We start from the raw sequence: 14,838 nt of genomic DNA, 5'->3' as shown, positions 1-14,838 counted from the left end.
GGAAATAACAAGTCCCAACTCATCAGATAGCAACATAGGCCTGAAGTCTGTAGACGATTCCTAATTTATCAAATTTGTGAGCATCTTTTGTTTTCCTAATTCACATGAGCTACATTTGTGATTACTATAAAAGATTTTTAATAATTAGTCAATAAATTTATTATATATATATATATATATATATATATATATATTTGTGATTAAATAAAAGTATAAAAATCTTTAAGTACATTTCAATTAAATTCCAATACCGGTTGTCTTAATAAAACTTAAACTTTTCATTAGTATTAATAAAAACTCAAAAATTTAAACTACTGGCTTAAATAAAAATCACTAGAGATCTTAGTTCACGCTCAACAACCAAAATGTAGAGTTATTAAAATTAACTTTTCCACACTTATATACATTAAACTTGAGATCTCATTCTTCATTTTTATGAAGTCACGTAATACTCTTCCTTATCATAAAATTAGGTGTCTCTTTTATGTTCTAACACGTGTAATAAATTTCTAAAATAAATCGAGATTTATTTATTTTAATTATTTATTTAAATGAAGTAAATTTTTTTTCTTCATAATATTATTAATCAACCCGTGGGAAACTAATTTTTCATTAATCAATTCTTAAACATTTTTAATTAATATTAAATATTTGAGATTTTAATTTTAAATATCTATATCTATATATATATATATATTTATATCTATATTCATTAAAGTAATTATTAATTAATTTCATTTTTATAATATCTTTTAATTTATTTATTTTTATATCTTTATAATATACCGATACACTGTCTGTGCATAATATTTACTAGTCTATTGTTACAAATAGACATGTGTTACATGTCAAATGTGATTAGAATGAAGAAATCAAGAGTGCATGTGGTGAACTGATTGGTGGCGGTGGAATGACAATTTGTATTTTACAATCAGCGTGGAGAGTAGCACCACTTTTTGTTGTCATCTTTGATCTTCCACTTCAAAATAATTGTCTTATCTCGTAATCTCCATTTGAACATTTCTCTTCTTATTCTCTCGTGCACTCACACACCCCTTTCCAATTTCGTGAAATTAGGGTTTTCTCACTCCCTTTCTTCCTTCACTGATTCTCGAGGTGAGAGAATCCGGTTTCCTTAATGATTTCGCCCTGTCGGTTGGACTCGCTATTGGACCGTTAAATGATTCTTGGGATTTGAGTATATCCCAACAACTCTGCTGCCTTTCGCTTTTCGTGTTGTGGTTCTTTGTGTTTGATGCCCAAATACCAAAGTGAGAAACTTCTTTTGGTGTTTTTATTGCATTTTTTTTATTTATTGTTGTTTTCTTTTTCTCCGTTGGATTTGAATGATTGCTGCAATTCGTTTGGCGATCTCTGTTTCATAGGTTTACACGTCATTCTTCCTCTGCCCATATCTCGATTTGCTCATGTATGCTGATTTTGTATATGGCGCATCGGAATCTAGCGTTTTCTTATCATGTTCCTTCGTTGTACCAACACTTATTGACTGAATTTTTTAATAGAAAGTTGTTTGGAAAGGGTTTATGTTTTCAAAATTGGCTATTAATTCGCGTTGTGCTGATTGAATTGAGGTTCCCAAGTGAAGAATTATTATGCTTTGTTGATTGCATGTGATGAATATTTTAACTGATGTTTATGATGTGTTTGGGGTATTATTTTCACTTTAAGAAGAACCAAAATATCTCTTTGGCTCACCGTTGTAAATAGTTACTACCTGGAGTTATGGAGTTCTCTTTTCGTATATTGCTGTAGGATGAAAGGTGTTAGAGATTGGGTCTTCTCTCAAATACTATCCAAATCGCTGGTCTCGCCTTCACCATTATCTGGCAGTAATAGTCTCTATGCTGGAGAGCATCGGAATGAAAATTTTAATGAGCAAGGTACCACCCTGACTTTACTGTTTGATTTTGAGTGGAACCACTGAAAATGCGCCGAGATAACTTCTCACAAGAGAAGGTCTTAACGGAATTCTCCTCCTCCCCAAAATGGTGGTTGGTGAAATAAGATGATACTAGTTGGGGATCTTATTTTGCTCTGTTATTACTTGCATGTTAAGCTCAACAGATAAATAGTTATAATTTAGTAAAAAGTAACATCTAATTATATAGTGCAGTATGTACGTCTTCCTAGGCCACCATTTGAGACTAGTAGTTGGTCTCACAATTCTTAGATCCTGTAGGGAACATTGTGACATGATTCACCACCTTGCATATGGAGGAACTGGAACTGTGGAGGTTATGCTTGGATTGTTAATAGAGTGAGCCTTTACAGTATGGTAATTTAGAGACATAGATATATACGACTATGCCAGAAGGCTACGGTTGGGATTCAAATCCAAGATTTGAGCTAGGTAAACAACCCTTCTATCATTGAACATTTTTTTTTTCTTTTCAGGATGTAAAAGAAATTTGTTTATCTTTTCTTAATAATAACATTAAATTATCATTAACTTATATACTAAGGTGGCAGGAACTGCAGGCCTCCCTGTTGTACAGAACACTGACACAGTCCTCTTCCCTAACAAGGAATATCCTCCTTCAAATCAACACCAACAATTTAACATGCAGTTACACAATCCCTCAGAAATCTGCCACACATATTATTCAAGAAATATACACATAACTGTCATATAGTTACTAAACACACAATAATATCAAATTTCTGTTGCGGTGAATTTATTGGGTCTTTGTTGTTTGTTAGTTAATAGAAGGTTTCTTCTTCACATCTAGTCCAGGGAACAAGTAAATTTAGACATTACTTCTGTGATTGAGGATGATTAAAGTGAGCGGTGCTAAATTCCATGCATAATATCATTTCTAATCCAATGTTTGTGCCAAATCTGATTTTTTTGTGAATGTAATGTCTATTGTCAGTACACTTTAGATAGAACTAATACATATGTTTTTTGTTAGGTTCAGATCACTCAGCTAATTCAGTATCATCACCCATCCCTTCCAACTCATCAAACTCTTCATATGGTGATCAGAGTAATCAGCATAGTTCCTCCTTGCAGCTAGTTTCAGATACAGAAATCTATCAGTATCAACATAACACTAATGGAAGACGGAAGGATACTTTGGCCAAGGTTGAGGAACTCCAAGTTAAATTCTTCCGATTGCTCCAACGCCTTGGCCAATCACAAGAAAATCTTTTGGTTGCTAAGGTTCTTTATCGGATGCACCTGGCAACTTTGATTCGTGCCAAGGAATTAGATCTGAAAAGAGTTAACCACATTAGCAGTAGCGCCCGAGCAATAGCAAGCGAACAGGAGGCTACTGGTATGCCTCAATTGGATTTCTCCTGCAGAATACTTGTTCTTGGTAAAACAGGAGTTGGTAAAAGTGCTACCATAAATTCTATATTTGGTCAAGCAAAAACCACCACCGGTGCTTTTCAACCTGCTACTAATTGCATCCAAGAAGTTGTGGGAAATGTCAATGGGCTTAACATAGCATTTATTGATACCCCTGGTTTCCTGCCTTCCTCCACCAACAATATGAAAAGAAATAAGAGGATCATGCTTTCTATAAAGAGATTCATTAGAAAGTCCCCTCCAGATATTGTTTTGTACTTTGAACGGCTTGATTTTATCAATGCTGGTTATGTTGACTTCCCACTTTTGAAACTTGTAACTGAAGTGTTTGGCTCGGCAATTTGGTTCAACACCATCATAGTCATGACTCATTCTTCCTCTGCCATTCCAGAAGGACCTGATGGGTATACTTTTAATTATGAGTCATATGTTTCTTATTGTACTAATATGATACAGCTGCATATACAACAGGTGGTGTTTGATTCCAAGGTTGAAAGCCCTGTACTTTTGGTTGAGAACCATTCTCAATGCCCACAAAATATTATGGGAGAGAAAATTCTCCCAAATGGACAAGTTTGGAGATCTCAACTCTTGTTATTTTGCATTTGTACCAAAGTTCTGGGTGATGTAAACTCTCTTCTCAAGTTTCAGAACAGTGTAGAGCTGGGACCATCAAACAGTGCCCGCATTCCTTCTATGCCCCATCTCCTTTCGTCTCTCTTACGCCATCGACCTGTATCCAATGTAAGTGGGATTGATGATGAAATCGAGGAAATATTACTCTCTGATAAGGAAGAAGATGAATATGATCAACTTCCATCCATACGAGTGTTGACAAAATCTCAGTTCAAAAAGTTGCCCGAGCCTCTAAAAAAAGATTATCTGGATGAAATGGATTACAGGGAGACTCTTTACTTAAAGAAACAGTTGAAGGAAGACTGTCGGAGGCGCAAAGAGAAACTACTCTTAACAGATAAAAAGTTTTTGAACAGTGATAACCCTGATGATCAACAGGCACCTCCTGAACCTGTTTTGTTACCAGATATGGCCGTTCCTCCAAGTTTTGACTTAGATTGCCATAGCCATAGATATCGTTGCCTTGTTTCTGATGACCGATTGCTTGTGAGACCTGTTCTTGATCCCCAAGGATGGGATCATGATGTGGGCTTTGATGGTATAAACTTGGAGACTACTACAGAAATAAAGAAGAATGTATATGCCTCAGTTGTGGGACAGATGAATAAGAACAAACAGGATTTCAGTATTCAATCTGAGTGTGTGGCAGCTTATGTTGATCCATCGGGCCCTACTTATTCTATGGGTGTTGATGTTCAATCCTCTGGTAAAGATTTCATTTGTACCGTTCATAGCAACACAAAGTTGAAAAACATAAAGCACAATATTGCTGACTGTGGTGTTTCCTTAACATCTTTTGCTAAAAAGTACTACGTGGGTGCAAAACTTGAGGATACTGTGTTTGTTGGGAAGAGATTAAAATTTGTTTTGAATGCTGGCCGCATGGAGGGTGCAGGACAAATGGCATATGGCGGGAGTTTTGAAGCTAATTTACGAGGGGAAGATTATCCTGTAAGAAATGATAATGTAAGCTTGACGATGACAGTTCTCTCTTTCAATAAAGAAATGGTATTGAGTGGAAGTTTACAATCGGAGTTCAGGTTATCTAGAAGCTCGAAAGCATCTGTAAGTGCTAATCTAAATAGTCGTAAAATGGGGCAAATATGTATAAAGATAAGTAGCTCTGAGCATTTACAAATTGCCTCGGTTGCAGTTTTCTCGATTTTGAAATTCCTATCACGTAGAAAGGAAACTAAGAACGTGGTGAGGGATGTAATGGACTGAAGTCTGCTCTCGTTGTTTACTTATTGGTACTGTTATTTTTTGTTCAAGGAAGATGTGAAAACAGTGAAGCATTCTGCATGCCCTACGTAGATATGGACCTTTTTCCCCTGTAAAAGGAAGACAGAAAGTACGAATTGGATTTTATTTTTTGAAGAGGCTAGCTGGAATTTTCTTTTCCGTGATACTTCAGATGCAGTTTTTGAAAGTCTTTTAGGTAAGGCTGGCTGGCATCTTGAACTTATTTCTATCTGTAGATTATGGATTAATAATCAGTATGAGAGAATTGATATTCATTTCTAGTAAAATGAAGTCATAACTGTACAGTAAAGCACAGAAAATGTCAGGATTTTTTTTTCCTGTGATTTGTTCAAGTATTAGCAAGTTTGAATGATAGAGGATTGTTGTTCAACAGGAATTTTTGCAATGTGGAAAATGTTAATGAAGCTCTGGGTATATGTTAGTGATAATGCAAGTAGCCACAAGTCATCTCGTTTTAGTTTGAGGCTTGCATTGATGTTCAAACTCTGGCTTTGCATTTATATTGTGCGGTGCCTATCATCAAATGGGAATTTCTATGGTTTTTTTGGTTCAGGTGACACGACTATGGGCAACATGTCGGTTGGTGAAGAAGAATAGGTTGTATTTTCTGCCCAAACTTATCTTTTCAGCAAGGAACATGTTGCACGTTCTATAGTATGTTTGTTAATCGTTGTATAAGAGGAAATCGTTTTTTTTATTATTATTTTGCACATTGCAAAAATCTATAACATTTAATTATATATAGTATAAATTAAAATGTATAATTTAGAGAGTAAACCTCTCACTCTTCACTGTCTTAATTAAGAAAAAACAATTTTTTTTCTCTTCTTCTTTGGGCATGTACTTCACAAATTATCCGTATGACTACTAAAAATATTTTCCTTTTTCTTCTTTAAATATGCATTTCACAACTACCTGCACTCTAAAATTGTCCTCGATGTGATTATAATGTGGATTTCCTCACGTGAAAAATACCCAGATGCACCTAAATAATAGGTGGGGGGATTTGTAATGCATGATTGGCCTCTTGTGTTTGTGAATTTAGGATTATGATTTTGTTCTGCTCGTCTTGTTAAGTCATCAATGACGTAACCCTATGTGCCAATACCATTTGTGGTGTGGGGCTTCCTGAATTTCCTATTCATGAATCATATGTACATGTTGGACCCCACTACCCCAGATACAGAATGGACAATTAAGGACAGGCAGCATTTTACCATTCGATTAGACATACATAATGACGTATACGCGAACCCGGTTCGGACATTTTGCGTCAAAAAGAACTGATTCCAGCGAGGAGAAGAGCTTTAACTTGAGAACCAGGTCCTGCAACTCGCGATTGAAGCCCTGCGAGACTCGGTCACGGAACTGAGTCAGCAGCGCGACCAAATCATTGTTATTGATGTTAGGGTTTCGTAGCGAGGCGGAGAGGCGGTGGAGAGTTTCGCGGTCGATCCAGGCTTGGATTTCGGACTCGATTTCGGCGGCGACGCGTGAGAGGGAGTGCGTGGAGAGGGGGGCGCGTGAAGAAGGATCGGAGGCCCTTAGAGTTGTTGAGGGAGTCGACGAGGGTTTTGAGGCGGTTGAGGTGGTCGGAGAGAGCGGAGAGGTTGGGGTCGGAGGAGGAGAGGATGGTGTGGAGTTGGAGGAGTGCCTTTATCGGTGGGGAATCCGAGGAGTGGTGTCGTTGTATGTCGTGGGTGGCTTCTTTCAGAGCTTCAAGGACTTGCACCAACTGTGGGGCTTTCTCACTCTCTTCCATCCAAGCCAAGGCAAAACCAAAAACACTTTCTTCCACGGGCCATTTTATACTCTCTTTTTTTTTCTGACAAAAAATCTTTTACAATTTTTTTTTAAATTAGTTATCTAAATTCGTAAAAGATTTTAAGACTTTAAAGTTATTTTTTAAATAAATTTTAATGAAATAATTAATATCAGATATAATTGTAGAAATATCTTGATAAAAAAATAAAAAGTAAAAATAACAAACAAGATTTATGAAATGACAACTTTGAAAATGAAAAAAATGTATTTAGATTTATAAGAAAAATTATTAATATTAAATTTTAGATTTACAACAAAATTTATGAAATGAAAAATTTATATATAATAGCATTATAATTAAAATTAACAATGAATAAATATCTTTAAATAAATTATATTTTAGATTTATAATAAATAATTTAAATTGTGACCTAAAGTTATTCTTAATCATTGATAGATTCTTTTAAAAAAATTAATAAAATTTATTTTTTTCCTAAATCAAAGACCTTAGTTGTCTTTCAACTTCGTTTGCAATGCATAATTACCACTGGCGAAGGAAGTTTACACATAATAAGAAATTAAATATGAGTTATCCCATTAATTAGATAGTTAATAATGAAAGATAAAAAGAAGAGGATAAGTTGAAAAGATAAATTACTATAAGAAGATTAAATATAAAATAAAATAAAAGAGTAACAAAAATTTCTAGATATATCTCACTATATTTTGGTAAAATTAATTTAAGATTAAAAAAATAAGTACAAATTCAAATAAATAATAATTAAAAATGACTGTAAAGTCTTAAAAAAATTATAATTTAATATAATTTTTTTTATATATATATATATATAAAGCAAAGTTGTGAATTTTTTACGACCTTATTAGCAAGCTATAAAAATCCTTTCATTTGGTAAATTCCAAAAGAAATTATTCCTTTTGATTATTCGGGCTTCTATTAGCACAAGTTTTTGTTTTAATCTAGTGTTTTGATCCTGAAGGCCTTTCTTGTGTGCTTTGTGTATTAAAATTTAGCTGTAATAATAGGTTAGTAAAAGTCAAGGTCTTTTCTTCCTAATCTTCCGCATCCCTCTTTCACGGTTTTCAACTTGACCTTAGCCACCATCTGTTCATGCCGAGGCTTACTCCTCAAACTCACTTCTGGCCACTTCGAGCATGCCTGCTCCGTCATGACACTAAGATCTGAAATTCCAGATCTAAAAAACTCGGGATGAAGATTATGACATCAACTTTTTCTTCTTCTCCGGCGACTCGCCTCACTTCGATTTCTCCTCTCCAACCTTCATCAACTGTAGTGAGCGATTAATGCTTCGTTTCTTTCTCTCTTTCTTCTTTAAATTACTATAACTATAGTTTGATAATTCATACTTTTTTTTAGTCTTTTATAGCAGTGGTTTTTTTACTCTCAATTTTCTCTTAGTCTTTATCGTTTAAAAAGTTTTTTTTTAATTTTTATTATTTATATTTTAATTTTCTTTTAGTTTTTATATTTAAAAGTAAAATTTTTAATTTTTATAATTTTTATTTTAATTATATTTTAGTTTTTATTAAAAAAATTAATTATAAATTAGTTGTAAATCATTAACTATTTTTTATTACAAATTATATTGTGATAAATTAATTATAAATTATTTATTAATATTTTTATAATTAACTGTAATTGGTAATATTATTCATGGTTTGATGATAAGAATTAAAATGAGATTAAAACATAAAGTATAATAACTAAAAAAATCACTTTCAAATTATAAGGATTAAAAAAAATTAAAATATAAATTATAAAAATTATAAAAATTATTTTTAAATATAAATTATAAGGACTAAAATAATCATTTTTAAACTAAAGAAACGAAGAAGATATGAATCGTGAAATTATAAAAATCAAATGAGTAATTAATTTTTTTTTTAAAATAGTTTTAATTTATGTTTTTATTTTATTTCACTTCTTAAGTAAAAAATGTTGTTTTAATTTTTTATTATTTATTTTGGGTAAGTGACCTGATATTACAGGTAAATTTAAATGTTCGAATGTTCCATGGGTGGTCCACGGTAGCCAGCACCTCTTGTTCTAAAAATCACGTATGAGTATGATTGCTAGCATAGTACCATCTATATCTAAAGGGGAACCTTGAATTAACAGGCTAATTACCGTTTGTGGGCTTTTTTGTTCCACTATAAACAAATGGAAACTGCTAGGGGCACCTAGAATTTTTTCTAGTACACCCAATATAATGTGTGAAATTTCAATTTTACCCTTTCATAAGCCCAATACGGATTGGCATAGGCCCAATATGAATTATTAATCCGTAAGCCTCATACATAAAGTTCTAAAGGGATTATTGTGATATCCTCTCCAATTTTTGCTAAGTACACTCTCCTTCTCTTTTTCTAAAATCAAATCACTTAAATAACAAATTCCCTTCAAACTTTCCTTTCTCCACTGTATACTCCTCTTTTCAGTGCAACAACAGATTCCCTTTTATTTCATCATGCTGATTCCTCTTTTTACTCTCTTCACCTCACCCCCTTTGATCTCTTGCTCTAGTCTTTATTTGTTCCTCCATCGCTCAGTTTCTTACTCTAGTGTTAGGGTTTTTTCATCCTCTAAACTTCAAGTTGCTGCAATGGAGGGCCTCTTTGAGTTGTCTAGATTGAAATACCAATATCAATTATTGCTTTCTCAACTTCATTTGCTTTGTTATTGTACACTTTTTTCCCTTTATATGAGAATTTTAATGGTCCTAGTGTTCTTTTTGAGTTTTTTTAGATATTTTTTCAGTATTCCAAAAAGTATCTTTTGGAACACAAAACATATTTTCCAAAACATTTAAAAAAAATACAAAAAAGCATTCTAGAAAACACTTTCCAAAATGTTGAAAACAGCATTGTTCTAAAAGGTACATTCAAGAATAATGATTTTGTATCAATGTTATGAGTATAAAGGGTATATATGATAATAAAAAAAACAAGTGTATTTAACAAAAAAGGAGAGTGAATATAACTAAAGCCTTCTTAATCTTAAGGCTGTTAGCAGCCCAAAGATACACAGAAAACTCCGGACATTGGATCAGATTATGGCGTGATGACATCGTAGAGGCAGGTTATGACAATGGATCAAATTCTCTAATATTTATTGTATGTTGTTTTAGTAAATACATTGATAATTTGTTGAGTTGTAGCCTGTAGGTACGTATTGAAGACTCGAAGTTGGATGTCACAGGCAATTACTTTTTCCCGAATGAAATGGTACCCAATTTCCATGTGCTTAGTTTGAGCATGTAGCACAGGTTAAGGAAAACTGGACGTTGCTTAAAAGTGATGCCGAGGTTAAGGAATTTTTTTTGAAGACTTGCATCAAGCTTTAGTAAATAAAATGCAATGCCTATTGGGCAATTGCTTCCAGCACCCATAAAAATACTTCCTGCATCTTCTTTTAATTTTGCAAATTTCAAAATTCCATAATTATTCTTTGCCTTTCCCGATATGCTAATCTTACAGTCGGAATGATGAATTTCTTATTCCGGACTAAGTAATCCGCAAATTCATATCTATTTTGATACATTTCGAATTAATTATTTTGATATTTGTATTATATTCCATAATACTAATTCTAAAATTGATTTTAATACATTTCGTAATGGTTATTATAAAAAATCAATTGTTTTGTGTGTGACCAACGGAATTAAATAGATGCTAGTAAATGAATGAGATAAATTAAAATAAAAAATCAAACATGCAAGACAGGTGACTACACTTAACAATAGAAAGCTAGGGTTTTTTTTACTCTACACACACCCTCTTTCCAATTTTTGCTCAGACTACATCTATTTACATAATAATATCCAAACTACAACCCCTTTTCATTCCCTTTGAGAAGTCAGGAATTTCCGTATAGTGCTTTTTTTTAATTATTTTTTATTTGTAAATTTTTATTTTTATTTAAATTATTAAAATAATACAAATATTATATTATATAAGTATTTTTTAATTTATTTTAAAAATAATTTTTATTAAAATTTTTTAATAAGAAAATGATATTATTAAATATAATTATTTTTCTTATATTATTTAATCTATACAAGATTTTTTTTAAGTTAACATTTTATTTTAAAAAAAAATCTAAATTTTGTCTAATAATATTTTTGCTTTAATAAAAAAATTAAAACTTTTAATATTATTATTTTACTAAATGTAATTTGTTTGCTTATGTCATTAGATTTTTTTAAATAATAATATTTTTTGTTTAATAATTTATTTATTGAAGAACATTATATTACATTATAAATAAAATACTTAAACAATCACATTTGTCTAAGGAATGAAGATATGTTGGGACAATTGAAGTGAAAACTTCACTCAAGATGATCCTACCGAAGAAATGAGGTGTGTCATAAACCCATAAGTTACTTGGGTTGTTGTAGGCACTTATAATCGAGTGATGCCTACGAGAAAAATGTTAATTTGCGGAGTAACATGCCTTCTCAAATTCTTTAGGAAAAACCCGAATGCTGAAGTTCTCTCCCTTTCTATAATGGTAGCGTAATCAAGAAGATATGGTTAGCTCCATTTTGTATTGTAGCCATCAATCAATAATATACTTCCCGTAAAGTCATGTACCATTTACTTGTACGATGGGTTTACAATATGCAAACTCATTAATGCATGGACCAAATGATTAAAAGACTTGCCCAGTACGATTTCTCCCACTTTAAACACGGATTCCGTTGGAAGCAATGACCACAGTCCCAGGAACACAAGATTGCAAAGCTCCCAAAAGTTTTGACAAGTTGACATATGATTCTACCCGGTTTCCATGAATCATCTCCAACGCTCTTTGCTTTGCTAACCATGTCTTTTTGTAAGATGGAATATAATTCATGAACGTTTTGATCTCTCCAACCAACATCTTGATGGAGACTGTTGGGTTTGTTTTTCCAATTGGTTGGATGATTTATGCTATGATGTGTTTGTCAAGTTGCCGAAATCTTGTCCGAGCATTAGCGCGAGACAAGTGTGATGATCTCTTATACTCTTGATAATCCATTTTTTATGCATCTTTGAATTGCATGCGCCTAAGCTCCATGTATAACCATTTTCATGTGATTTTCACATGAAGTTTAGCCTTCTCTGGTCAGAATATATTGTTTTGGAATCAAAATGATTTCTAATGTTATATTCTTTGAATACTTAAATACATTGTGTTTTTTCATCGAAGGTCATGCCAATCTCGAGTGCACCAGTTGGTGGTTGTATGTTATCTTTTTTATGAACGAAATGGTGTCGATCAATGTAGTGTGATAGGTGGTCAAGGTTCATGTCCATTGGACACCTAGGTTGGTGATAGTACAATGGAGGTGATAGAGGCGACGTTGGTCCGCCAACGCCCTCGTCATCGCTTTGCTGATTAATGTGATCGAAAAACTGTTTATCCTCATCCTCACTAAAATCATCCATATTTTCCTCATGAAATCGTATAATGAGATCTTCATTAACCATGAAATGTTCATTTCGATTTGATGTTTGTGTTTATGGTTGTTGTGAGGGTGACATAAATGGGGATGAAGGATGATTTTGTTGGTCAAAGGAGGTTTGTTGGATATAAAAAAAAGAATCATTTTCAGATAATAGTTGTGTGTATGAAGTATAAATGTCAAAGGCGTCTTATGTTTCAAGATTTTTATATGAAGAAACTGGATCATTGAAGTCGAAGTTGTTGTACGGTAATTGTTGTGGAGGCGGTAGTTGTAGTTGTGGACATGACAATTGTGGAGATGGTGGTTGTGGTTGAGGAATAAGGTCAGTAACAACATAGAATTCAACAGAATTCAATTGTGGATTCTGGAGAATTGTTTCCACTGCGCCTCTGAGATCGTCATTGTCTAATAGTTGTGCTGAAATATAATGTGTTTGACCTTGATGAAATGGAATAAGGACATGATATAACAATTGATCAATTTTTTTAGTTGGTCGAGTAGGGAGACGGTTGTAAATTTTTCAAATCAATTGTGTTAACGTAATAGAACGACTTACGTAAATAAATATTGGGTTCGCACATGTGTTCACCGATCCATGAACCGGGTAATTTGTAATGTGACCATTGTGGTAAATGATGGTCGTAATTTCTTTAGGTGGAGCCATGGGTGGTGCTTGTGGAATATGAGTGGAAAGAATGTGAAAGTTACAAATAGAGGTTTATTTTGTGAGAATGTTATTGTGTGTGATATGTTGTCAAATAGTGAGATTATATACAGGGTGAGAAAGTTTAGTACGAGAGTTAGGTGACAAAGTTAGGTCGGAGAGTTGGATAGGAAGCTTAGGTGAGAGGGTTAGGTGGCAAAGTTAGTTACAAGGCTTAGGTGGCAAAGTTAGGTAGGGGAGATAGGTGAGAGATATGGGTAGGATATTCAATGCATGTGAGTGAATACTATGCAGCTACAAAAATTTCTAAAGACGACAATTTGTATTTTGCATCATGAGTGTTGACCGCAGTGTTCCGCATCGAGCGCCGAACCCACACAGATTGTTGAGAACCAAGTTAATGGGGTAAACATATGCATGTGAGTAAAGAATGTGCAACACCACACATTAATGTACATGGCAAATTGTCCGTTGCATCACTAGTGTTGAGTGTAGTGCTCTGCATCGCGCACCGAGCCCAGGTAGATTGTTGAGAAACATATTAATAGGATAAACGTACGCATGTGAGTGAACAATGTGCAACACCACACATTAATGTACATGACAAACTGTTCATTGCATCATGAGTGCTGACCGCAGTGTTTCGCATTGCATGCTAAACCTACGCGGATTGTTGAGCACCACATTAATGGGATAAACGTACGCATATGAGTGAACAGTATGCAACACTGCACATTAATGTATATGACAAACTGTTCGTTGCATCATGAGTGTTGACCACAGTGTTCTGCATCGCGCGTTAAACTCACGCAGATTGTTGAGAACCACGTTAATGGGGTAAATGTACACATGTGAGTAAATAGTGTGCAACACCACACACTAATGGGGTTGTCGGTGCATGTGAGGGTTAAGTACGACATTGTTCCCCATCTTTGAAATCATGCATGTGTAGGCTATTATTATTGAAGTAAATTTAAAATAACAACTTCAAAGCATGCAATAATTACAACTACACAATAAAGATTGAGAAAAACTTAAATGCAATACAACAACAAAATATGTTAAATTATTCATTCTAATTTCAGGGAATTGTCCAGCTTCTGCTCCATCTCGGCCCAACTTAGGTCATTAACTTGAATAGGTGATAATCAATTGTGAACATCAACTTTAAGTTTCATACATATTACACTTGCCATATTCACAAATTTATGAAACATGCACAAAACACCTTCTTCGTCAATAATTTGAATTGTCCTATATTGAACTTGACCATTGAATTCATATACATGACAATAATACCAAAGTGCAGTAATTATAGGCATAACATCATTATCTGTAATTGATGACTATATTGCGGTGATTATGTTTGGCAGCGTCATTGTTGGAATCAGCAGTAATGATTTTGTCTTGTCACCTCTAAAAATTGCATTTGTACTTGAACTTTGAATGATTTCACCATTGATATAAATGTATGCACAAATTGGATCTGGCCTCATTTTGCTTGCTCTCTTTGTTTTCTCTCACAATTTGATTTGATGCAACTAGGCAAAGTCTTTGGTGATATGGTGCATTTATCTATACAATCAATGGAGGGTCCATGATTCACGTGAATTAAAATCTCGGTGCGTGACACTGGCACATTTGAGTTAACGTGTTGTCGAATCTCGAGGCATTAGAATGAGACA

At 33.5% G+C, this 14,838-nt stretch overlaps 1 protein-coding gene across 7 annotated transcripts; it reads left to right on the top strand.

The window, feature by feature from the left end:
* The first annotated feature begins 846 nt into the window (after window positions 1-846).
* LOC114376050 (translocase of chloroplast 90, chloroplastic-like) lies at window positions 847-6,130 on the top strand. 7 transcript variants are annotated; one of them, XR_003658886.1, is made up of 4 exons: window positions 847-1,271; window positions 1,774-1,901; window positions 2,934-5,408; window positions 5,607-6,130. XR_003658886.1 is itself a non-coding variant. In XM_028333963.1 (4 exons), the coding sequence occupies exons 3-4, from the start codon at window positions 2,326-2,328 to the stop codon at window positions 5,192-5,194; spliced, it is 2,301 nt and encodes a 766-aa protein (XP_028189764.1). In that variant the 5' UTR covers window positions 1,261-1,271; window positions 1,774-1,901; window positions 2,201-2,325; the 3' UTR covers window positions 5,195-6,061. The 7 variants fall into 7 exon arrangements, 6 of the variants coding, with proteins under 6 accessions (XP_028189761.1, XP_028189760.1, XP_028189765.1 ...); XM_028333963.1 differs by adding an exon at window positions 2,201-2,371 and having other exon boundaries at window positions 1,261-1,271; window positions 2,940-6,061; XM_028333960.1 differs by having other exon boundaries at window positions 2,940-6,061.
* Window positions 6,131-14,838: the final 8,708 nt, after the last annotated feature.

This window comes from Glycine soja, chromosome 11 (genome assembly GCF_004193775.1).
Source record: "Glycine soja cultivar W05 chromosome 11, ASM419377v2, whole genome shotgun sequence".
Lineage (NCBI taxonomy): Eukaryota > Viridiplantae > Streptophyta > Magnoliopsida > Fabales > Fabaceae > Glycine > Glycine soja.
This window is presented reverse-complemented; position numbering and strand designations above follow the sequence as displayed.

What these genes read in the sequence shown, in the direction of transcription:
- LOC114376050 (XM_028333959.1), top strand. Translation starts at nt 1,775, where the DNA reads ATGAAAGGTGTTAGAGATTGGGTCTTCTCTCAAATACTATCCAAATCG. An exon ending in TGAAAATTTTAATGAGCAAG is followed by an intron (nt 1,902 to 2,933) that starts GTACCACCCTGA and finishes GTTTTTTGTTAG; the next exon opens with GTTCAGATCACTCAGCTAAT.